Raw genomic sequence first — 24,150 nt, forward strand, 5'->3', positions numbered from 1 at the left:
ATAACTACAGCCAAGCACCAAATAGCTCAGGGCTTGGATTCTGGATCCTTAACATCTCATTTCACTCTAACAAAATGAACTGGAAATAGGATAAAAACATTAGATATTTGAAAGTGGGAAGTATATGAAAAATCATTTCTTCTCATAATCCTAAAAGCATTTTCAGGGATATTCCAAAAATATTAGAAAGCTTCATTTAAATCTAAATATCTATCTTAATTATGTTTTTATTTTTTTATAAATTGGTAATCACAAAATACTAGCCATTAAAGTCACATTTGGATGCCAGAACAGCATCTAAGTACTTTGCTAATTATTTATGCTCCTGCCTGTATTACATTACAGCTGTTGATAAACTGGACATAGTTTCTTTTTTCCATTATGATCTTTAAAATGTGCATTTGGTGAAGATCAGTTATGGCTTCAGATTACAGCTAATGAGTGACCTGACCTCAAATCTGAATAAGAAATTAAAGGCATACAAAAATATTTTGCTCATTGGAAAGAGAGAAATGTTTCTATTAATATAAGTAATGTCAGAAGGATTCATAAAAGCCATATGCTATAAGGAAGCATTATTTCCTTGAACAGCTTTTCTTCAAATCAGTCAAATGCAGTCTGCAGAAATTATTATAGTACTCACTGTACAGATTGCCTGGGATCACATTTCTCTGACAATCCAAGACTTTTTTCCGAATTATGAACAGAAGCATGCACTAAATATCAACGGCTGGTCAAAAGGCTTTATCTATTACAATCAGTTTCCATAAAAACTGAAGAGTACATTACACTTACAGGAAGCAAGTACATAATTTGCTCTTTGATGTTTTTCCTCTTTAAAAAAAATCCAACATTACAAAGTCTTATGTTTAAACAGAGACATAGAAAAAATCAGTGTATTCACTGTCCCGAGTTATTTACAGCAAAAAATTACAGAGACAGCATACATAGTATTGGACCTTCCACAAGCATATATTAAAAGTAATTACATATGAAAAAATATTTTATTTGTCTTCTACATTTCTACAATACATACTCAGGTTTCCTTCTTCTTGTTTTGTTTGTTTAGTTTTTAAGTAACTTCTTTAGTGTTAATCAAATGAGGCAGAGAGTGCAGCTGTAAAAATAAGGGATTTTGTTGCTGTTATGATTCCTATGTTCTTTATATTGTCCATTCATTACAACTGAAGTAATTAATTTGACATGGGAATTATAGCGATTAGCATAAATCTCAAAATACCCAATGTATTCGATTTAGCTGAGTGTTGATAACAGCTCAGAGTTCAGTTGTGCTTTATTTGTTGCCACAAGTACAATCACAGAGCCGCTCCCAAAAGTGTACTAGACGTCACATGGCAGTCACACAAGAGGCAAAGACTATCATGGCTAGTTCACTGGCTATGCTACTCAGTGGCTTTTTAAAAAATAAGTGCACGAATAAATCCCCATATACTGCATGAGAATGTGTGGTCCACACTCCGTAGGGTTAAATGATTATTAGCTTTTTTTACTAACAACAAAACAACTTTTTTGCCTGATTCTGACATTGAAGTGACACATTAAAAAAACCACAAATGTAGTGCATCTGAATCTGAATCCCCAAAGTCAACAGCCTAATGTAGTTACTTTGACTTAATTAAGCTGCGTGTCTAATCAAGACAAGTATAAGTGCTTTTTTTTTTTTTTTTTTTTTTTTTTGTTCAAATAAGCTGGTTTTATCCAAAGCAGTTGTCAAGGTAAAGCCTGTTCTTTCCTGTTCTTTCCTGTTCTTGGTGGTTAACCATCTACTCCTGCTTGTGTTTCAATGCAGTTGCATTCCTGTTGCCCAAATAAGGGGCAAATGTGTTCCTAATATTGAAAACTAGGAGTCATTTTTTAAAATTCTCTCCAGACAGAGTCTTATATTGAGCATACTTTACTGCCGTCCATGTATAGTCATAAACAAGGACCTCAGCATTTTCTTGAAGCAGAAAAAAATTTCTCAACAGCAGTATCTTCATTCATAAATTAGCAGCTATATCCAACAAATCAAAAAAATATGCAAAATCACCATGATATCTACATTAGTTGAATTTTTTCTTTATGTTATTGTACAGAAGACCACATGCAAAGCAAACAATTTCTGCAAGTACAGTTACAAAGAAACAATTACAATTTACTTATTGCTGCTATATCCAACGCTGTTTTCTTTCACTTTCCCTATGTGCTGTGCTTGAACTGTGAGGATGATGAAATTATGCAAATGTAGTACATCATGTCACTGAACTCACTGTGAGCAATATTATCCTCACTGCCTGCAGTAACACCCAGGAAATACTTCTGCTTTCCCAGAGGATGTTCAGCCTGCCTTTTTAGGAGAGTTACTGATCTGTGAGCTACCTCTGTGGAAGTTTTAGGCCTCTTCTTTTCACCATGGCTCTTGTCTGCAGACTGCATGCACAAGTGGCTTTCAGAGCTGCAAACAGCTTCTGGGATGATAACTTACTGGGTGTTGGGCTCATTGTCACACAGTCATGCAGGGACAACACGTGCAGGGACAGCACAGCTAAGGGAGAACATGAAGGGAAAGGAGGAAGGAGCTTCCTTTCTACCACCTGGGTGGAGCTTCCCTTGCAGGTTGCAAGTACTGATCGACTTTGAGAAAGAATGGAGATGAGTCATTTACTACTCCAAGCCTCGTTCACTAGGAGCTAGGAGTGAAAGGAAAAGGAAAGAGAGGCCAGATCCTCTGACCAAAAGACTGGACCTTTTAACGGGAAGCTATCATGCTAACAAGAACATGCATGGCTTCTAGCAACATGAAGGATTAAAAAAAAATTGCAATGGGATGCTTGGCAAAGAATATGATGGTGATGATCCTGATGCATAGGGATGCTGGCCTTTTAACTCCTGAAGTGTCCATCAGTCTTCAAGGTGGGGAGGGTTCAAAGGATGGAAGGAGTCAAAAGCCACACATACTCATTGTGATAACGGGAGCAATGATCATATTCAGAGCTGAGGAAAACCTCTTGGTTGAAGACATGGAATTAACTTAATGACTGGCAATGTAATCCATTGCAATTTATCCTTCTGTGTGTGTCCTTGTAATGACAGAAAACCTGTGGTGTAAAGCTAGGGATAAGCACATTTCAAAACTCTAGGAGGCGGGTGTACTTTTCACTAGCATAATATAAAACGGGGTAATGTTTTCTTGATGTGAGAAAGGAACTAATCATACCATGGAGAAGTATTGCTACAGAGTCATGGGCTAGCTGTGATTTTGTGCATCCCTGAGAGAAAATGGTAGCTGTTAGCCACTTGCTCATGTCTACTTGTTCTTCACAGTCACTTCTCCATGTCCTAGCTCAGCGCTCTTATCATTGCTGACATATTTATTCCATGTCTTAACCTTTCCTCTTACACACCTGCAGCAAGTCTGAATATGAGCTCACATTAATGGTACATAAACTGAGTACTTTGCAACTTTGTCAGTTGTCTAAATTCAGTAATCCATACAAAGCTTGCTTACACTTTATTCCCAAAAGGACCTTAACATCATGAGCCGATGGGTCAGCAGGACTCTGCTGACTGTGAAACAACAGGTAAAGTCTGACAGATCAAGCTGAGGAAATGCTGACAGTGAATTCAGTTTATACCAATGTTACTTCTAATCATTGGCTTGAAAGCCTTGTCTGGGTCACATTCACTTGAGCAGCTCAACCCACGTCCTTCAAAGCCTCTAGCATTCTCTTCCGTATGATCACTGTTATATTTATACTTATTTTCAGTAATGAAACATCCCTGAGTGGCATAGAGTGCAACGTTTGCATCAAGCAGTGATTGTCATTTACGAAGCATGAAACTTAAAGAGTAAAGACAAGGACGGGGCCTCCAGCACACTGTTCCTAACGGAGATGGGATTTAGTTTCTAGAGTGGAGGCAGAAGTTGCTGGGACAGGCTGGTAGGTGTAAATACATTAGTATTTTATTGGCCAGGGAAAAGCAAGCTGCTCTGTCTCAGGGTTCCATTTCACACATCCTTAGACATAATGGATTGGACAAAAAAAAAAAATTTGTGTTTCAGTTTGATCTTATGAGCTATATTGCTGGGATGTCCAAAAGACCATGACTGAAAATAGGAATGACCTTTCAGGCTGGACCTTAGCTCTTCTGGAAACAGCACAATCAATGCAGAGTCAGAAGGGAGGAGGAGGATTGGGGGAGCCTGAACAGCTTTCAAATGACATTTGAAACACAGCTTCAGAGGGGTCAAAAAGTCAACAGGGAAAGAGGCACATCTCTAGCTAAGCTGCCTTACCAGTTTGTGGGACTGCTGCAGTCTTAGAGAAGCTTGTACAGCCTGGTAGAGGGAGGCCAGGAGGCTATCACAGAGGAGCACTTTGCGTCCTCTTTGTGTAGAAGTTGTTACATCAGAAACCCTGCAAACTGTCCCAAAGGGAAACACACCCCTACACCAGCTGCCACGGTGAAACTGAACAAAGAAAATCACGTAACAAAGCTCATCTTCACGGGCAGCTCTGGCAGCTGCTCCACCTCAGCACCATAACCTGGCACAGGTGCTTAAACAGCACTGGTGCCCAGGGTGCAACAGGACCATACACTGACCCCTGTGAAACTGGGCTGAAATAACAACAGGGAGCATGAAGTCAAAGCATTCAGGAGAGCAACATCTGCCTTCTGCTCAATAGAGCTCAAGTGGGACCTCTCCATGCCAAGGGCCCCAGTCTTGCTATCAGCTGAGCACCTTCTTTGCTGAAATGCCTCAATTTTTGTTGACTTTAGTTAGAGCTAAGTGTCTGACAACTTGCAGAATCAATTCATTCATGCTGTTCATTCACAAGCCAATCAAAAACTGTACTTTGCTTTCAGAAACAGGTTTTCTCAACTGAGGCGCCTTCTAATACCATGTTTCTTTTCTAGCAATTTCCATTAGAAGGAAATAGGAATCTTACAACTAATTGTTGTAGGCAAGAGAGATACTTACAGCAAAATGAATTCTTTGTGGTAGTATAATGAACACTGTACATCTGCTTCCTCAATGCGAAAGGCAATTTAGAATAATATGACTGAATTACTGGAGAGCAATGCTAGTAGTAGTAGATTCAATACATGCTTTAAATATATGCTTTAAATATGATTTCAAATAACCTTTTGTTACCGGTCCCAGATTAATCAAGCATTAAAAACGTGTCTCATTTGAAAAGTTTGTCACTAAAAAAATCCACAAACATATCTAGCTATTATAGAAAGAAGATGTGACGAATTTTAGTTTTAGACACTTATTTGAAAAGTTTCAGGTTTTACTGTAGACTACTGAAAGCCAAAAAAACTAAAATGAAGAACTAATATTGTGAATTATTAAGTTATTTGCTAAAATTCATGCTATTTTGTCCTTAAAAGTCTATGGAACTTGAGTATGTGAAGCCCAATATCAAGAATTTGAAATTTTGAGTGTAAGTGACTGTGTCAGCAAAATCAATCACAAAAATCCAGCCTGTGGCATGTGATCATTATGTGTTGTTCTACACTCAGTCAAAGAAGGGCAAAAGAGGTACTATACCTATGTGGCCTAGCTCAAGTGACAGAAAATTAAATAAAATCTAATTGCAGTTACCACAGCACAGTTCCATAAATAAATAGTGTTTGAAAATGAATTCTCATTTTCCAAGTAAACCACAACACTATTTGCTCAAATCCTGTACTAATAGTAACAAAAATTTGTTTGGCAATAATTGAAAATCTCGGTAGACGTTATTGCCTATCAATGACAATGAAGATCTTGTATGGCAGAGTATTAGAAGCTTTAGGACAAAAGCCAAGAATTCACTTTTATTTCTAAACTGGATATTTCTACCTTTGTGGTCTCTCACAAGTTACTTAACGTTTTCTCTTTCATTTCCACATCTTTAAAATGTGATCATAATCATTACTGATTGGAAAGGTCATGACATTGTAGTGATATAAGAATAGTGTTTTAAAGATTAAAGGCCCTGCAGATAATGATTAGTGTCATTTTCACTGGTGACCTCCATTTAGTTATCTTGCCTGAGTAGTAATTCAAAAATCCCAAGGAGCAATTAGCTTATTAGAGAGGAAAACAACATTTTCAAGATGTAACACACAATTGTGAAGGACTATTTATAAACATGACAAACCTCTTTATTAAGCAGCACTACAAACAGTAGTATTTATCACTTATTCTATATTTCTATGGGTTGGCTAAATATATACTTTTGATATACTGTAAATGAATTTATAAAATATTTCAAACAGTATGTGTATGTTCTTGTGGTGGGAAATCAAGAAAAACATTAATCCCCTGCAATTAAAACTGAGCACTTCTAGAGTTCAGTATGACTCCATTTTTCTCCCGGTAAATCTACACAAATAATATGTAGACATTAAGTTTTCATATACACATACTTGAAATTTGGGATCCTTTTCTTTGATTTGCCATACAAAAAGGGCTGCAAACAGGTAAATCACCTTGTAAAGGAATGTCAGTCTTACTGTTAGAGTGGTATAAAGAAGCATCAGGAGAAATGCTTTATTATTTTAATCTAAGACATTTCAAGGTACTCACTAAAGAAATGTGCTCTGAATTTGGAGTAAAAAAGGTAACTTTAGTAACTGCTGTTCTATATAGCATTAAGAAATTTTGAAGAGTATGTCATATTTGCAACAAAGTTCTCACAACTAAATTTGCCGGACCGATTTTTTTTTTTCTAAGTTGTAATGGACCTGCACAGAAACATTTATTAGCTGAGAGTTTGTAACTACTCTTGTACCTGTTCTGGCACTGTTAAAACAGAACAAATAAATTGTGATATTCTCAAGACTTGATTCTGCCACAAAATACATATGCAAACTTGCAAACTGACAGATGGAAGGCAAGGGAGAGCTCCTCAAAGTACTTGAAATAGCCTGCGAATTATCTGCTCATGCAGAAGAGAGAAGCCTGAGACCAGAGCTGCCTGAGGCATTATCACTACAACAGACCCGATTTTCTTCACCCACCCCAGGGGCCACCTGTGGGCTCCCTGTGACACTGCCCTTCCATGAGCCTGGCAAACAGGCAGGTCCTGTGTGCTTCCCCTTGCCTTGCCTCAGATTGCACTGGCTTCTGCATGGTTTGAAATAAAGAACGTCTGCTTGTGATCCTGCCTTCACTTCCTTTCCTCTCTACTGCCTGCTTCTTCTTATTTCTGCTCTATGCCCCTTGCTGGTATCCAGAGGAGACTGCTCTGAAAAAGTTCACAATGGGTAAAAGTGGTGGTAAAGAGAGATGTAGCAGAAACTGAATCCCTCTTTCAAAGCTAAACCATCTGTGTTTTGTACTACTGGCAGAATGCAGATACATTAATAATGACTGCTGATTAAACTTAATTAATCCACAAGATTAATTCCATGGCTGCCTTCCACTCCCCTCTGTGTCTGCCTTTGGTTTTGCAAGCAAATGCATGTACAGTCAGTTCAGAGACAGACAATAAGAAAGCTCCAGCCGTTTGCTCCACTCCTGAAATGCATTTAAAATAAATCCTATATATGCATATATATATACAGTTATATACATACAGATATATACATACATATATGCACGTGTTTAAAACATACACAGATGTATGAGTGTAATGGAAACCATCAGTCCCATCTAGATGATGACTGTCAGAAACAGCGACAATTACACTGTTGTTTGTAGTAACCATGGACTTCACTCACTTTTGACTTTCTTCCTCCTTCCCTCCTTTCCTTCAGAGATACATTTTAAGCTTTCCATGGTTTTCACTGAGCTTACTACCTATCTTTCTAATGAGTTCAGCAAAAAACAAACCAAGACTTGAAACTACTTTTCAAACCAGTATATATAAAACAAAATCCTGTGTGAAATCACAAAAATGTACATATGGGATTGTCTAAATTTTTACTCCATGTTTCAGATAGTTTACTGAGATCAGGACCTACTACGTTCACTTTTATATATGTTATACTCCTGTAACAGTGATAAAATGAAAAAAACCCCAATCCTATTCCTCCTTTCAGTAAACCCATCCAGACAAGGCTTTTGCACCATTGATACATTCCTGATGTTTGATTTACACACAGCACGCATGCACCACATTACGCACATCTCAGAAGTAATCCTGTCATTACAGATTGGCAGCTGACAATTTAACTCTGGCAAAGCAAATCTTGATTGCCCAAAGTAAATCGAATACATTACTTGGAGAATGGGAAATACATGAGAGCTGGGTTGAGCATCCTTTAAATGTAGGCATGTGATTTTAAGTTACAGCATGTATGCATATAATGCATACACACGTATGTACATACATACACATATATATGTATATATATGTGAGTGTGTGTGTCTTCCATATATGCACCATAACTTCCAAGACAGCTACAGATTTCCACATGCATTAAACTATCTAAAAACATAGAACTAGGCAGTCTAATAAGTGGAATTTTCTTAAATTATATTTTAACAATAAACAGCAAGAGTAATACTGCAAAGTACTGCTCTATTATCATGTATATCTACAATAAAATTCTAGGAACAGTTGTCTCCCAAAACATCCCCCAATAAAAGTAAATTAAAAAAAAAGGTAACACCCAGTGTCCTACATTTGTATATTCATTGTCAGTTCAAAAATGAAAAAAAAAAAAACCAAAACAAAAAGTAAACAAAAGAGAAAAAAGACATCCCCACTCAGAGTTGCATATTTACATTCTTCAAACTGTAGCGGTGAAAAATAATTCTATTAAGTGCAGGACATTCCTAGTGTTGCAGTAGTGACATTTTTAATAATTTCTTCATGAAAACATTTCTCTTTGTCTTACTAGTGATGCATTCCATGACTACGTGAAAATTCTATTATCCCCTTCACTTGCAGCCAGTGGTTGAGTCTGGATTGAAAAGCTCCTTGTATAACGGAGGAAACAGTGTGTTCACTATGTCTGGATGAGATTGCTTAAATACCTGCAGTTTCTCTCCGTGCAAGTTGCAAAGTGCAGTAATTGTTGGTATCTTGGCTATTAACTGTAAGACATTGAAGCAAAAAAAAAAAAAAAAAAAAAGAGAAAAGGAAGAAGGTGGAAGCATATTTTGTATAAATTACACTTTCCAAAATGAACTATGTTAGCTTCTTGCTGAGTAACTGAAAGCAATACTTTAAGCTCCATCAAAACCCGCCCACAGGACTAGACATTGCTCTTACTGTGAGAGCCTAGAAACAGCTGCCCCCAAAGTTTTAGCCAAGGGCCAAAAATGCATCTGACAAGGAATAGCTTCAACAAGCACATTTTTAAGGCAGTCACATTCTTTATAGGGTATGAATTAAAATTATTGGTATATTGAACAAAAAATGGAGTAAGAGGCAACAGAGACAAGAGTCAGACAAGCCTCTACACATGGCAAGAACACAGTGCATTTCTTTTCACTTACATTAATGTGGCAATACACACAGAACTGGCTGCAGAAAGAGAAGAGTCATGCTTGAGGACTGCTTGGTGTTCTGTTTAAAGAACTTACCTTTGTCAATGTCTCCTCATCGAGGTGGTTCTTCTGAATAACATGTTGAAGTGCAAAGTAAATCTTTTCCTGAAGCTTCTGGACCTTCCTTGGCTCTATTAACCAGGCTCGATCTGAGAAAAAGGAAAATAAAAGTTAAAGAATGCACAGTTGTGGGGCAGGCTCATGGTGCATACAGGGTACTGTGCTGGCAAGCACCCACAGGAATCATAAATCTCACAGGGAAGGACTGCATCGCATGGTTTCAGAGGCAAAGTGTCCTAACCCATTAAAGGATCACCTGAGCACTTAATTAACACATACAAAACATACAGGAACACAGTGTTGGCTCTGCATCTATTTGTTTATAACAGGATGCTAGGCATCAAGATGGGAATAGAAATGAAACATGGCTCAACATATTACTATTCTCTGTTGGTACAATCACTGTTCTAATTTCATACTGGCTAGGTGATAAACATGTCACGTTATCTCAGTGTTTTAATACATAAATAATAAACTTACTGATCAAAACAATTCTTTGAAAATAAGATAATTATTCAAACATTATTATATCTCATTATTTACTAGGCTAATATTTTGAGAAAAATATATTCAAAATAAAAATAAAAGGCTTTCTTCATGACAATTTTTTCAATAATTCAAAAGAATTGCAAAGTGCAAGTTTCTCATTATTTAAAAATGTTCTCTTAAACAACACAAAATGCAAGATAATCTGGCAGAATAACAGCTACACAACTGTTTTAAAACCTATATGGCTGCTAAAGGACTCAAATCCCACTTGCAGGGGGTTGTCCTTACAGTCTGTATTTTCACAAGTCACAGGTCCTGGAGAAAGCACAAAGAAAGGGAAGTAGCAGACCCCAAGACAACCCAAACCCATTAATACAGTGTGCTTGCAGCACCACTGAACCTTCTGTTTTCCCACACTGCAAACTATTTTTTTTTCTCCCTCAATCCAGACCAATTCGTGGGTATAGATTTTAGCTTTCATATGGGAAATAGGAAAACTTCTTTTATCACAGGCATGAATCTTCATGTACAAATTGAACAATTCAGGAAAAACCCCTTTCACTTTTCTTTCATCCATTCCCCATCATTAAAGTAAGTCACAAAAATGAATTAATTTAACCACTTCAATGAACACACATGCCACACAGGCTGGAACTGAGTGACATTTCATCACAGCAGTAGCACAACTCTGCCATTTGTCTGACTGTCTCTGGGGAGAGGTGTAGGAAAAGAGTTGGTTGCCAAGTACTTCGAAAAGGGAAAAAAAACCAAACCTCAGCTACTTAAGAGATGATCAGGAAAAGAAAACAGTATTTTGTAAACTTTAGAGAACTGTGTTCCCTGAAGGTAAGCCAAGGGATCCGGTGGCATCAGTGGCCAAGGAAACAGAATTAGCTGAGAACACATGCACTTTCTACACAATAAGCTATGTTTAGACTTCAGAGGTTAGGCGCTAAACTTTATGCTACTGCAAAATCTGGTCTTTAAATAGTGTTAAATTAATGCCTATTGTGGCAGACTGGAGCTAGAAACATTTACCATGCAGACCAGCCCCTAAAGGTCTACCTTTCTTCACAAGAATAAGGTTAAAAATAGACTGAGGTGGTTAAAGGACAGGTTCATCACTCACCCATCATGAAGCATTCACATTTCTTAAAATGTGAATTTAAGAACAAGAGTTCTTAAATTCATTACAAGAGACAGGTAAAAAATTTTAACAGATGCTAACTTTGTCTCCCAAAATGTGGTTTCTACCACCTGAACATCATCTGTAAATTTGGCTGGAATTTCAGAGGTAACTAGCTATATTCACAGAAGTGCAAGAAAAAGTCAATAGATCAGTGACCACCTTCAAAGGACACAAGAAGCAGTGATTCAATAGTGTACTTTTCCTCTTGGGTTTTGAACTCCATCTTCAAAAAGTATGCTGTCCACTAGGCTAGAGAACAGTGTAGGAAAGAAGATGAGAGACAGCTCAGAAACAGACAAGATCTGCTTTTGCCAAAAGGAAGGTGGGAAGAAGGAAAATGCCAAGTCAAAGTCTCAGGAGACGGACTGGCACAAGGGAGCAGCCATGTTCCTGTCTTACCACGTGCCTCTTTTCTATGTTTGAAGGTGGAGATGCCTCTGTAGCCTTTACTGGATGTGTACAACATTTCAGCTTTTGAAATCACAAGTCAATCTAGAGAATCACCTTCAAGCAGTGTGGTCATGTTCATCATGAAATGGAAAATCCGGATTTCTGCCCTGAATTAGGTGGATGAGACACTGGCCTTTGCAACCTTTGCAAGACTACTGATGGACGTTACTCATGGACACCCTTCTCAGGTGCCCTTACTCCCAGTGGACTGCTCTGGTTTCTGGAAGGGGCCTAAACACTGAGATGCAGGCTGCAAGAATCACCTTTCAGGTGGCAACTCCTGCAGAAAAGAAACCTGAATACGAATACTTCCTATACGGAATCTTTGTACGCTTGTATTAGTCAATGAAAGGACTGGTGCAGGGACTTCTGTGAAGCAGTGCTTTATTTTTAAATTTTTTAATTTGTTCCCATGATGAAACTCTTTATTGTGAAGGAACCGAACCTTCAAGTGTGGAAGGAAATACTTCTTTCTCTATTGTTTACTATTATTGGTTTTGTAAGAAAATAAATGGCACATTTCAGTATCCGTTCATTCTGGACTATTTTCTCTGTCTTCCCACCTCAAATGTAGCAGCCTAGCTGAAAGGGGAGTTTTTTGAGCAATCGAGGTTTACAGGTTTTTTATGGAAGAAAGATTGCTTTCACCCACGCACTTGTTCCTGCAGCCCATAATTTCCTTCTTGCTGTGTCTTAGGACTAGTTACACATGCTCACACACTACAGTCTGCATGCACCAAACACTTTTTGTCCTTTTAATTTTTTTTTTTTTTTTAGCTAAAACAATGGGAGACATTGCATGTATTCTCTGGCTTGCAAACTAAAGGGATGTATGCAGAACTGCAGAAATTAATCAGAATTTTGATTCCAGCAGCTAGCACCCTCTGCCACCCACCCATCTTTGATCTTTTCAGAGAGAGAGGAAGGTTGGGCAGAGACCCATCGGGACACTGTTGATCCAAAGTCAGGACATCTGGGGGGTGGTGCAGAGGCAGCTCCCATGCCTGCACACAGCTGGGACACCTTTGAGGTGGCAATCATCAATGTTTGGAGGGTTGTAGGTGCAATATTTTGGTGTAACCCCAAGAAGAGTCACTGGTTCAACTACTTCACTTCTGAGCAGACAGTGTCAAGAACTGCTCCAAGTGAAAGGAAAAGGAGTATAGTCCTTTCAGTAGGTGTTGTTAACGATGAGAATGAATGTGCTGACACCATCTGTGACAGTCTAATTCTGACTAACATAACCCCAAACACAGATGTGCAAAAGCACAAGGTGACCTAGAAGAAGTCTTCAGTAGAAAATGTTTGAAATATCATGGTCTGGTTTTTTTTTGTAAGGCATTTTAAGAGGCTAGCCTTAGATGAAAATGTGTATCTATATTGCCTGAGGCATATTTAAAAATCCCACACTAGACTGTGAGCTTGTATACTAGATCCACCTTCTGAGCCAACTTAAATCACAAAACAGACTTTCTCTGTGTTCAACCAGCCATCACTCCCTTAAATGCATGCTTGCCTATGTAGAGTTATGATACATGAATACATGAAAAAGAGCATGTTGCACTTCTAATCACTACCTCTCACCTGGAACTAAGTTCAGACAGGAGTGATCACCAATTTTTACTGTTTGCATTCTCATTCCCAAGAAAAAAGCCCATCATAGTTCTGGACTATATAACCTACTCAGGGTGGTGATTTTTTGCTCCCTGAAAAAGCTAAGAGAAATATGCACCTCTTGAGTAACATGCTTCTTTTCACATGGCCTGGAGGAAGGCTAGCCTGCATTTCTTGTCTGCACAATCCTGCTCCATGTTTGTTACACTTAGGATCTACCTCAAGTGTATGTAATTCCTGATGGTATATTTGAGTAATTCAGGCATTCTTCCACTGCTTTATCCATTACTTAACATTATTTGATGCAGCTTAAACAGCTATTTAAGTATGTAGAAATAGAGGTGGATAAAGAGCAAAAAAAAAAATCAGTGTTTGGAATGAAAAATTACCTGGTGATATCAGAACAGCAGATGAAAACAAGGCAATCTCCTCCTCAGTCAGCTGTAAGGAACATAAATTCTTTGCAAAGTCAAATGCTTCATTTACCAGATCATCAGAACCTGCAGACCAAAGAGAACAAAACCAATGCTAGAAATCAGCTCTTTAACCTGCAGGGATTGTTTTGGTTTCAGAAAAAGTTGTTCCTGAATTTCTGTACTGCTAAAGCAAGTGCTTTTTATTAACTACTGAAATTCCACCGAACCTGAAAATGGTACTAAAATGTACATTGAAGCAAAAAAAATACCACGAATTAGGATCAAGTACAAAAATTGCACAGACATAGAAGAGAGTACTCTTTTTCCTTGCTCTGAGGAAAGAATTGGTATTTCTAAACAGTTATTAAACCTAAAGAGGAGGAAAGACCAGCCCTAAATAACATTCATAGATAATTTCACTAATTAACAGTACAAATGTTTATGAAAATTTGCAAAAGCATCATAAAGATAAAAATAAATCAACCAATAAACATTCATAAATGTTTTAAACTTGTAAAGTAGTATGTTTATGATACACACTAAGAAAAAAAAATATACGATAAATATAGACATTTTAAGGCAGTATTTCTCTTTGAATTTGGTCCTGTATCAATTTCTGATAGTATCAGTCTGATGGATGCACAAAACACAAACATTTCACTATTAACATTTCAGGTAGCACTAAATATCATGTTGAGAAACCAAGTAATTCTTTCAGTACATGAATCTAAATGAGCTTACTTAAAAGTTTTAGGCAAAACAGTATTTTCAGCAAGTTGTACCAGTTAATTATTTTAGTCTCCTCATTGCTGGGGCTAAAATTGCCTTCTGCAGGACACAATTATTGGGAGGGATTTGATACATCAAACATAACTGAACAGAGAAGATAAAGAGCTTGGCTCCTGCCATAAACTCATGACTCATCAAAACTTCAGAAGGCAAAAAAAAAAAAAAAACAACCAAAAGCCCTTGCTGTGCTCTTTTATTAGAGAAAAAACACCTATAATTTCTAGCAGCTAATGGAGTCATCCTTTTTTTCTTTTTCTGTTCCAACCTAGGCATTTGGAGACTTGAGGATTCAACATTTACTGGAGATTTCCACTGTGGATCATAATTCTCATAAAGACAAATTTCCTTGCTATGTGGCTCATTGCAATTTGTTGGAAAAAAGAAGAGCAACATACCCAAAGCTTTAAACATTTGCATCCCTCCATACTTTCCTTCAAACAGAACAGTATTGTTAAGTGGGTTGAAGGCACGGCACATTCTCACCAAAACCACTTCCAAGCAGCCTAGCAGACAGAAGAAAGAGCAAAGGTATCAGGTATTATTGCCTATCAGAGCACAGGAAATATCAAGAAGATATTTACAAAGTCATCAGTCATTAAAAACACCAGAAGACACAGACACTCTTTGAAGACATCTCGATTATACATCTAGGAAGGTGACAAAAAGTATTTCTGTCTGCTTTGAGTATAGAAAGGGGTCATTTCTGGTCCGGTCTAACCATCTTTTCTATAGGTTGACTTTTTCACCTTTTGCAGAAAATTAGCAGCCTGGGCTGGATCTGAATTTAGATCTTGGGCAAAAAATTTCAGTTTGAAATACTTTATCCTGAAAATTAGAAATACTTCTTTTGTCACTCCTAATTTCCAACTGCAAAAATATGCATTTGGAAAAGTGGAAGGAAGAATTTTAACATCCCTTAACTAAATTCAGATTTCCTGTAAGATGAACTCTGAATCTAAGGATTCTTCTGCAGACATGCTTTTGAGAGAAAAGTCCTCATTTTCTAACTCCTGGTCAGTACCAACAGCAGAAGAGAAAATAAAACCTCATATATTTTTATATGCTATAGCTTAGCAATGTTTTCCAACAGCAGAGGGAGATAAAACTTTTCTTGAAGGTGCAGTTGTGTAGTTAGCTTTGCCAGTCAAATGAAATTTCCTGGGGGCACAGTGGTATCTGCAGAATTTTCAAATGACTACAAGATTTAAAAAAAAATAGTTTTTGTGCTATAACTCCCTTTTTCTAGGAGGCTGCCTGAGCGCTCCCTGTGTCTCTGTATCGCTTCCCTTTGCAGCTGTGCCCATCATCAGAGCCCAGTCCCTCACCAAGACACAGTCACGGTGCTTGCAACGCCAAGCTTGTGGGTTTGATTGCCCTGTGGGCCACTTAAGAGCTGGACTCCATGTTCCTTGTTGGGTCCCTTCCACCTTAGAACAGTCTGCGAGTCTGGTTTTGCCACTGAGGTTAGCTCAGTTGGTTGGAGTCTGGCGTTAGTAACACCGGGGTTGTGGGTTTGATCTCTGTTTGGGCTATTCACAGAAAATCTGGCCTCAGTGATCCCTTACAACTCCGAATAGAGTTGTAATCACAACTCAGTGATTTCTGTGTAAGGAGTGCTGAATCACACAGGCTTTCAGCCTTAGTGAAGAGATTGCTCTTCAAAGAGAAGGACTTAAGTTTTAACAAGCTGCCTCACACAGCATCCTAGCTTTTACACATGGACAGAGCAAGAAACTGATATGACAGGGTAAATGTAGTTAATTACCAGTCATGGCTCTTGTGGCTCACTTTGTCGTGCCATTTTGTCCTTCTGGGCTTGGCAGTGTTACTGCACAGTCACGATAAATCTTGTCAGGATTCTTTTGGAGGACAGAAATTACTGAGTCCCTTGATATGAAAGGAAAGCCCTTTTCCCCTTGCCCTTATGCACACACATGCAAACCTGGCATGCAGAGAGAGCATGGCTGGAGCACACTGCTGTAATCTGCTCTCATTTATTCTGAAACCAACTGGCACCAGCAGGAATTTTCCCTCCTGTGCACTGGCTGTAGTGTATTTCTGTAGTCTCATTAAGAAGATTAAAGATGACCACAGAGGCAGGCCCCAGTGATCTTGCCTTCGTTTCATTAATGACAAGTGGGGATTTTACAGGGGGGCAGATGACTGATTAAACCAGCTCAATTTTCAGGCTCCTTCCACCACATGTCATGTTGAAGACTGCAGTTTTTGCAATGGTTGTGTGTGTCTGTGTGTCTGTGTGTGTGTACTTAATAACCACAACTGACTGTAGAGGGAAGGGAATCATAAGGCAGTAACATTATTAAGGTGGAAAAATACAGCAAGGTTAATGTACTTAATGCAACAGACAGAAATTAGGGCTCCTTCAAAATCAAAATGATTTGCAGGAAAATAAAGGAGAGCATATTTCTAGGGTGCTGGGTGCTAAACTAGTCTCAAGCCTCTGGTGTTTACCCACCTGACTTAAGAAGGAGAATTTGGTCATTCTGGCAGAGCTCCATGAAGCCTGTTATGCGCTTTGCAAACTCCACCACATACTGGATAGCATGGGTGATCTGAATGGCACACTGCTGCCACAGAGCTTCTCTCGTCTTCCAGGAGAACACACACGGAAAAGCAAAGCAGTGAGCAAGCAGGTACATCAGTGCATCAAGAAATTCAGGCAGCCTTGCAGACAGCAGCACTCCCCACACTCCACCCCATACCCAGGCACAGCTAGCAGCCCCTCTTCTTCTCTAGGTACCCAGCACTTCTCATTAGAAAGAAGGCTGTTTTCACAAGCCATTGCCCCACTCATCTGAACTCTGGTGTTGCCTCTTCAAAGGAGCAGAATGCAGTGCACAGTGTTAAGGTGTGGTTCTAATGTTGGCTTTTGTGCAGGACAGACAAATAGCGGCACAAAAAATGCACACATTCCACAGCACTCTTAGGCAAGAAGTGGTGCAATGCTATTAATTTGTTCAACAGACTATTTTTCCTAGTTTGATACTTAAAATATATAATTGAAGTATCTGAACACAGATTACATGAAAATTTGAAGTTCCTGATAATAATTTTCCTTGCATACACATGTGGGTAAATATAAATAGATGTTCCTAGTTTCATGCCACAGCTCTGCAAACTGTGGTGTGTTTTTATTACTGCTAATACTGCATAACCTCTCAGATTTCAAAGAACAAGCTGGAGTCTCTCCTGTGTCTTACATGACCAGCTAATGGGCCAACTGAAGTCTGACTGAAGACCCATCACTAATGAAGCCAGTGCAAGAGGCACAGAGGTTTCTGCTGACTCTACTACATCTGGGGACGTGACAGGGGAAAATAGACTGAACTTGACATGAGAATTGCAGGAACAGAAAAAAAAGTAGTGTAATGAGATAATTTTTCCACCCAATATTAAAAAGCTTCAATTTAAGGAGTACTTTCAACTTGTTATTATCTACTGCTGTAAGTGACAGGTATTTGTTATTCATTTAAAAAACAGATGTGTTTTTAAAATTACAAGGAATTGAGGTTTATGTTGGCTAATTTTCTTAAAATCCTTACAATAGAGGATCCAATAATAATCACATTGAAGTTAACAGAATTTGTGCATGAGGTTTAGATCTGTAACAACAAGTACAGAAAACATTACAAAGAGCCCAATATGCTGGAAAGCTGCTGCTTCTTTTTATGAAGTGTCACTGCTTTGCTCTCAGTAACTAGTTCCCCAAAGACAGTGAAAAGTGTATTTTGACCTGTACAAAACTCATCAGTGTATTCTTGCCAGATAAATTACTCTGTTAACAATTTCAAGCAGAAGATAACGCATATTACAGGGTTGTACCTTGCTCTGGTAAACCTTTATTTCTTCATATGTGTGGGTCTGCCACGCTAGCTGATGTAATTCCTCCATTGTATATTGACATGTCTCCAAATGAGACTTAATGATATTCTGTGCAATTCGATCTGTGAAAAAGAGAATAAAAAATAGCTTGCATGAAACAGTGAACAGTGATCTCCAACAGCAAAATGTAGAAAACAATGAAGGTGTTGGAAAATGCACATTTAAAAAATTCATCTTTTCAATGCTGCCTTTCTCATTTGTTTTTAATTTGGAAGTTGATTATTGCAAAATGTTTCAGTATTCAACCCAAAGCCAAATGATCTTGATAAACAGTGGATCTGCAGATGAAAATAACAATGACTTTTGTGAAACTATAAAGAATCTTCACTCTGAAAGTGATTTAATATGTTTAAATAAATTTCACTAGGAGACCCTGTTTACCCAATTGCTTTTGTCTGCCCCAAACCTATTCAGTAACTGGTGGACTCTTCTAGCCTGGAGAAGAGAAGGAACACTGCTGTTGATTACGAACCCAGCAGGGTACCCCTTCAGGCTTTAGGCCACAACCCCTGCATGAAGGCAGAATCTCCCCTCCTGCTGTGTGTAGGTGTTTGCTTTCTTTCCTAACTGTCCGTTTCTTTCTAGTTCTACTACAGGAACTTATCTGCTGAACTCAGTGGTCAGCATGTTTCAGAGCTGTTTCAGTCTCCCAAACTGACTCACTGCTTGAACTTGCCATGAACATTTGCATTACATTGAACACTGCGTGACTCATAAAAGAAGAGTAAACAGGTCTCTTTTTTCTCAAGTTAACTTTAAGCTGGATCATTTTCTGATTGAATTTGATGAGCAAGAACATGGAAGACTGGTTTTAGCAAGGGATAAAAGCTAAAACTAGTATCCTGGGGTTTAGAAGGAGAAACGAAGGACTTAAATCTCACACACAACACTAAGCTACCTTAAAGTTGTCCTGAAATTGCAGCCTTAGAAACTACTTCACAACATGGAATGCAGGATACAAACAGAAAACAAAGCATTTAATGTTGCCCTGGAAACTCACTGAAACTATGAGTAAACTTCTTAGACAAGTATTTTAAAGCAATCCTTTGCCCTTAAAGCCAATTGAGTGGATTAAAAAAAATTCACAAAAACTTCCAGCATGAGTTAATTAGCATTAGGAGTTGAAATGTTGTGATAAAACACGTTACTGAAAACTGATGATTTCCTATTTTGCAACTTTGGGTCCTACAGATCTAATGAAACTCATTGCTTCAGCCTGGAAACTTTGCTTAAGCCAAACAAAGGAACAAAGTTGAAGCCACAGAAGTGAGCTGAAGCACTTGCAGTAGAACCAGCATTGCACAGAAAACATTTGTCAAAAAAGAGAAAAGGACTTTGAAAATGCATTAGCCAAACCTGAGCATGGGAAATAGAAAGAGCTAGGTATACCATCACTCACTTGTTCAGATCCTCAACAGTTTGTGTAGAGTGTAGGGATCTGGAGCCTGGAGTTCCAAAATAAATCTGCCTCTTCGGCCTGAACTGACTGAACTTAGAAACACCAGCAAGAAGAGAAGCCGAAAAAAGAATGCAGAAGTGCATGTTCCCTGTAAACACTGCTGGAGGAGAGCTATTTGAAGGAGAGATGCCTGTGCTACTCACAGTTAATAAACTGAGACTCAGTAGAAAGGTGCTGAAGATAAAATGCTGTAGGTTTGCATAGGAAAAATAAAACCTGCTTAATTGAATTTGTGCAGGTGTCCTTTTATAGGTCAACACTATCTTTAGGTTTCCTAATGGAAGACTTGACTCCAGCCTATAAATAACTAAGAATGCATATTAACAGAGTGATCTACCCATTGCTCTTTTATAGAAGGTTAGATGGAAGTCTTAACCTTTGAGGTGTTGCATTTTATAATCAAAAGGTGTTGCATTTTATAACAAAAATCTTGAAGATAAATGGGCATCTCTCTTACAATAAATGTCTCACACAATTCCACATTACTGCGTAGACAGATTTCTAATCAGATAAAGTGACCTGATGTCAACATTCTGAAAGCAGGACTGTTTGATTTCACTGACTTCAAAATTTATTCAATTAACAGTTCTACATGGCTGCAGAGCTCCTCAGCTCCCCTCCTTTTCCTAGCATTTATGTATTTACCTGAGGAATGAAGAGCTGAGAAGCTCTGCAGAGCTTTCTAGGGATGGCATCCTGTGTTTTACCCCATGCATCTTTTCCTTACGCACTTATGCTTATGCTGAGCTGACATTAAAACCCATTTAGATGTGCAAAGGCCTGGGGCAATCGCAGCAAGCAGCAGCTCTGACTGCTGACATCCAAAGAGGAATCAGGTGCAAGACAGACCTGAAACCCTTGTGCCGCAGGCTAGGCGAGGCTGAGTGCGTGCACGGGCTCAGGGTGGAGGGAACTGCTCATTCAGCACAGCAGCCTGCCTGCTTACCCTCCCTGCTGGAGCCTCTGGAAGGAGCTCTATGCAAATATAGCCTACAGCTGGGTGGCAGAGCTGACATGATGTAAAAAGTAAAAGAAGAATACCCCTGTCTGGGCTTCTCAGATGGTCCAGGAACAGAAGGTCCAACACAGACAGAGCAAAGAATGTCACTCTTAATGAGTTCCACACACCATAGCATTTGTTTTTGCCCGACATTTTCAGATTTTAGCATCGTTTTGCTAATAAAGTTGGAGTCAGTGCACATCTTGGCAAATCCCAAGGAGAATGACATTCCTAAACCACTGGCAACAATATAAATGACATCTGATGTAAACATGTCCTATCACAGGTACAGTCCTGTACCCAAAATATATGAATTTCTGGGAGACCTGGCAGCTCTGAAATAAGCTGACCACCAAGTTCAACAGGTTAGTTCTCTAATAGAACTAGAAAAAATGGACAATGGGGAAAACAGGACAATATCTACACACAACAGGAAGAGAGATACTGCCCTGATGCAGAGGTCCAAAGCCTATGGAGGTACCCAGCAGGGGTGATAATCTAATAAATAGCTATGTTGTCCAGGCTAGAGGACAATTACTTCACATATCAAGTCTTGACTTTCAGTAGATTTTGTTTTCAAAAATCTTGGGCCATAGATTTCAAGGGTCCCCCATCACTGGGTAACTGCACGCACACAACTAGAAATCCTGTTTGGATGAACTCCAGGAACTACAAAAGACAACTCTGTTCTTGAGACTTCAATGTGAACTGCATTTCTACTTGAAATATTGTCAGTTCCCATTTTACATAAGTTACAGCAGGTTTGCTATATGAAAGGGAAAGCAAAAGAGATTATTCTGGCCACACGGGTGTGAGAATCAAAGTCTGCAACATCTTATTTTCTAAGGACTAACTACTCTAACTATTGAGTGAAAATTAGTATTTCTAATGGAAAGAATCCCTGAGCCAGGATGACAGTACACCACCAGCCTGTAAATGGCAGGAATTGCAAAGCTTATCTATCTGCCACGCAGGTAAACACAAATGTGGACTAGATGCTTTACTCCTCCCCGTTTGCCCACATACTGACTTTATTACATTAGGGCAAAATCTCCTATCTGGATCACTTGATACATGAAAATCACAGCATATCCTAGCAGATCTACTCTGTCTGGGAATCACTGTCCACAGAAAATAATGTTCCCAGTATCCAAACTCTGGTATACACTGGGATGGGAAGCATTTGTATTAGGCAGCTTCATTCTATATCTTAGGTATTCTTAGTATTGGTAACTTGACATTTTTTCTTGAAAAGCAAACACTTTTTCTAAAAATGCTCTGCTTCATTGAAAAAAAAAATCTAGAAAGAAGTACTTGCTTCCAGAGAGATAAACCAGAAACAACATAATCAAGGAAATTGTCAATAATTGTACCCAACAGTTTCAAAAACCAGAAACACTCAAACAAAATACATCATGAGGTGTCCACTTACATTTCATTACTGTCCTGCACGTCTCTGACTGGTTTTCTATAATGGCCCACTACTCTAGCTGTACAGCCTCATCAGTTCTTAGAGCACAAGGAAATGCAGATGGTTTTTTTGGCATGGCTAGAGAGCAGACACCTGAGAGGTCAGGCCGGTCCCACTCCACGCAGCACAGGGCATGCTGCCCTTCCTGTAGCAGGGCCTGGTGAGGCCTTGAGAGGTACCAGACCAATGGGTAGGTTATTTAATTGGAATTTACAATGCAGCAGTTAAAAATATAGAAAAGTTCAGTGTATAGTAGGAGATTTCCAGGAAAAACTGAAAATTGTACATCATGAAGCTGAAGAGGACCACAAGAGATCCATGCTGTTTCAGGAAAAGCATCATTTTTACATTTGTCCTGGCCTACCTAAAACAGAAGACAGAATCAAGAGATGATTCTGTGAGGATTGCCCAGCGAAGTGAGCTATGCAGAGAAGTTGGTGCAACAAACCTGGATGCCTTCAGACGCATCAAACATCATCTGCCCCTCCCCTGGGCCCTTCTGTCCCTGGTGTTGGGGTGGGTAACATCCCTGGTCCCTGGTCAGGTCACAGGCACCACGTGAGTGCACGAGGGACTGCTCTGCTCAGTGTCACTGGTCACCAGCCACCGGGGCTGAACACGGGATTGGGCTGTGGCATCCTCTTCTCCCTAAAGCTCTCTGTCTCCTTTGCCTGCTGAGTATCACTTCTCCAAAACTTGCAGGAGCTTAAGTGTCTGAGACTGCTGCTTCACTTCAGTGGTGCTGGGGAGTAGCTAAAGAATCATTGCACAGCCCTGACAGAAGGACTGGGGAGGCAGAGAGACTGCAAAAGCCCTATTTCATCAACAAAACAGGCCAAAAGCATATGCTGCAAGAGAAGAACAACAGCACATAAACTTGGAACTTTCTGTTTCCAGTTCTGTTTGCTCTGGCAGGCTTCACCCTGCCCCAGCCCCCTCTTTTTTATTTTTCTCCTGCTGTAGTTTCCTATTTTGGATTTCAGGAGTTATCTCACAAAAGGCACTCTCCAAAGACTACCAATTGCTCAAACATTTTTGGTAGAGTAGGAATTGCTTAAATACAAGTACATACAGAAAAGTGAACACTGCAACCTAGACAGCAATCAAAATCAGCATACCACAGAGCCACAGGGGTCTACCATCAGCTGATAAATCAGTACTGCCTTTTTCAGGCACTTGCAATATTCAGAGATCTCCAACTACAATAGTGAAGAAAAACTCCAACTTGAGGTCAAGTACAATGCTGGTGGGGATGGATGTAATCCATGGAGTGCACACAACATTCACCAGCTGTGAATTTGGCCTGCTAAGTGGAACTCATCTAGAGCAGCATTTGTTTCCTACAGGCTCCTTAGTTCTTTTATTTGTCTCTCTTTTCTCAGGAGACACTCTAGTTTTTCTCAGCATTCCCTTCTTTTGCACAGGGAACTGAAAAACTTTGAAGTGTGCCTTCTAAAACACTGATAATCTTCTTCAATTAAAATGAATAATGAATCTTTAATTTGCCACTTACCCGTAGGATGTAGTTGGGTAGCTAAGAGCTTATCTCAGCTTATATCCTAAGTTGAGCTCTTGCAGGGATCCACTTTGAATTAATGCTGCAGTAACATCACAGCTTTGGCTGACTGCTGTAAGCATACATAACAAAACTCCAGCCAGGCACTCTAAATAAAATCTCTGTTCTAGGAGCTAAAAACTTGCCAAGATAGCATCGGATCAACACTTTTTTGTATGCTAATTCAAGGGTATTATGACTAAAAAATGAAAATTTTTGAAAACTGAATCATTGAATTCAGACTATTCTTAAATTTTTT

The 24,150-nt window shown here is 39.0% G+C and overlaps 1 protein-coding gene across 1 annotated transcript in view; it reads right to left on the bottom strand.

The window, feature by feature from the left end:
- Positions 1-7,117: 7,117 nt before the first annotated feature.
- Positions 7,118-24,150, bottom strand: part of RORB (RAR related orphan receptor B) — a 130,305-nt gene continuing 113,272 nt past the window's right edge. Inside the window, exons 5-10 of the mRNA XM_054283365.1 lie at positions 18,347-18,468; positions 16,980-17,112; positions 14,899-15,006; positions 13,688-13,798; positions 9,533-9,645; positions 7,118-9,040 (exon numbers count right to left, since the gene is read on the bottom strand). Coding sequence (XP_054139340.1) covers positions 8,885-9,040; positions 9,533-9,645; positions 13,688-13,798; positions 14,899-15,006; positions 16,980-17,112; positions 18,347-18,468 — 743 coding nt within the window. The 3' untranslated portion in view covers positions 7,118-8,884. The remainder of the gene's footprint in view (positions 9,041-9,532; positions 9,646-13,687; positions 13,799-14,898; positions 15,007-16,979; positions 17,113-18,346; positions 18,469-24,150) is intronic.

This window comes from Melozone crissalis, unplaced genomic scaffold (assembly GCF_028551555.1).
Source record: "Melozone crissalis strain CALT ecotype California unplaced genomic scaffold, PUWL_Pcris_2 ptg000036l_1, whole genome shotgun sequence".
In the NCBI taxonomy this organism is placed as follows: Eukaryota; Metazoa; Chordata; class Aves; order Passeriformes; family Passerellidae; genus Melozone; species Melozone crissalis.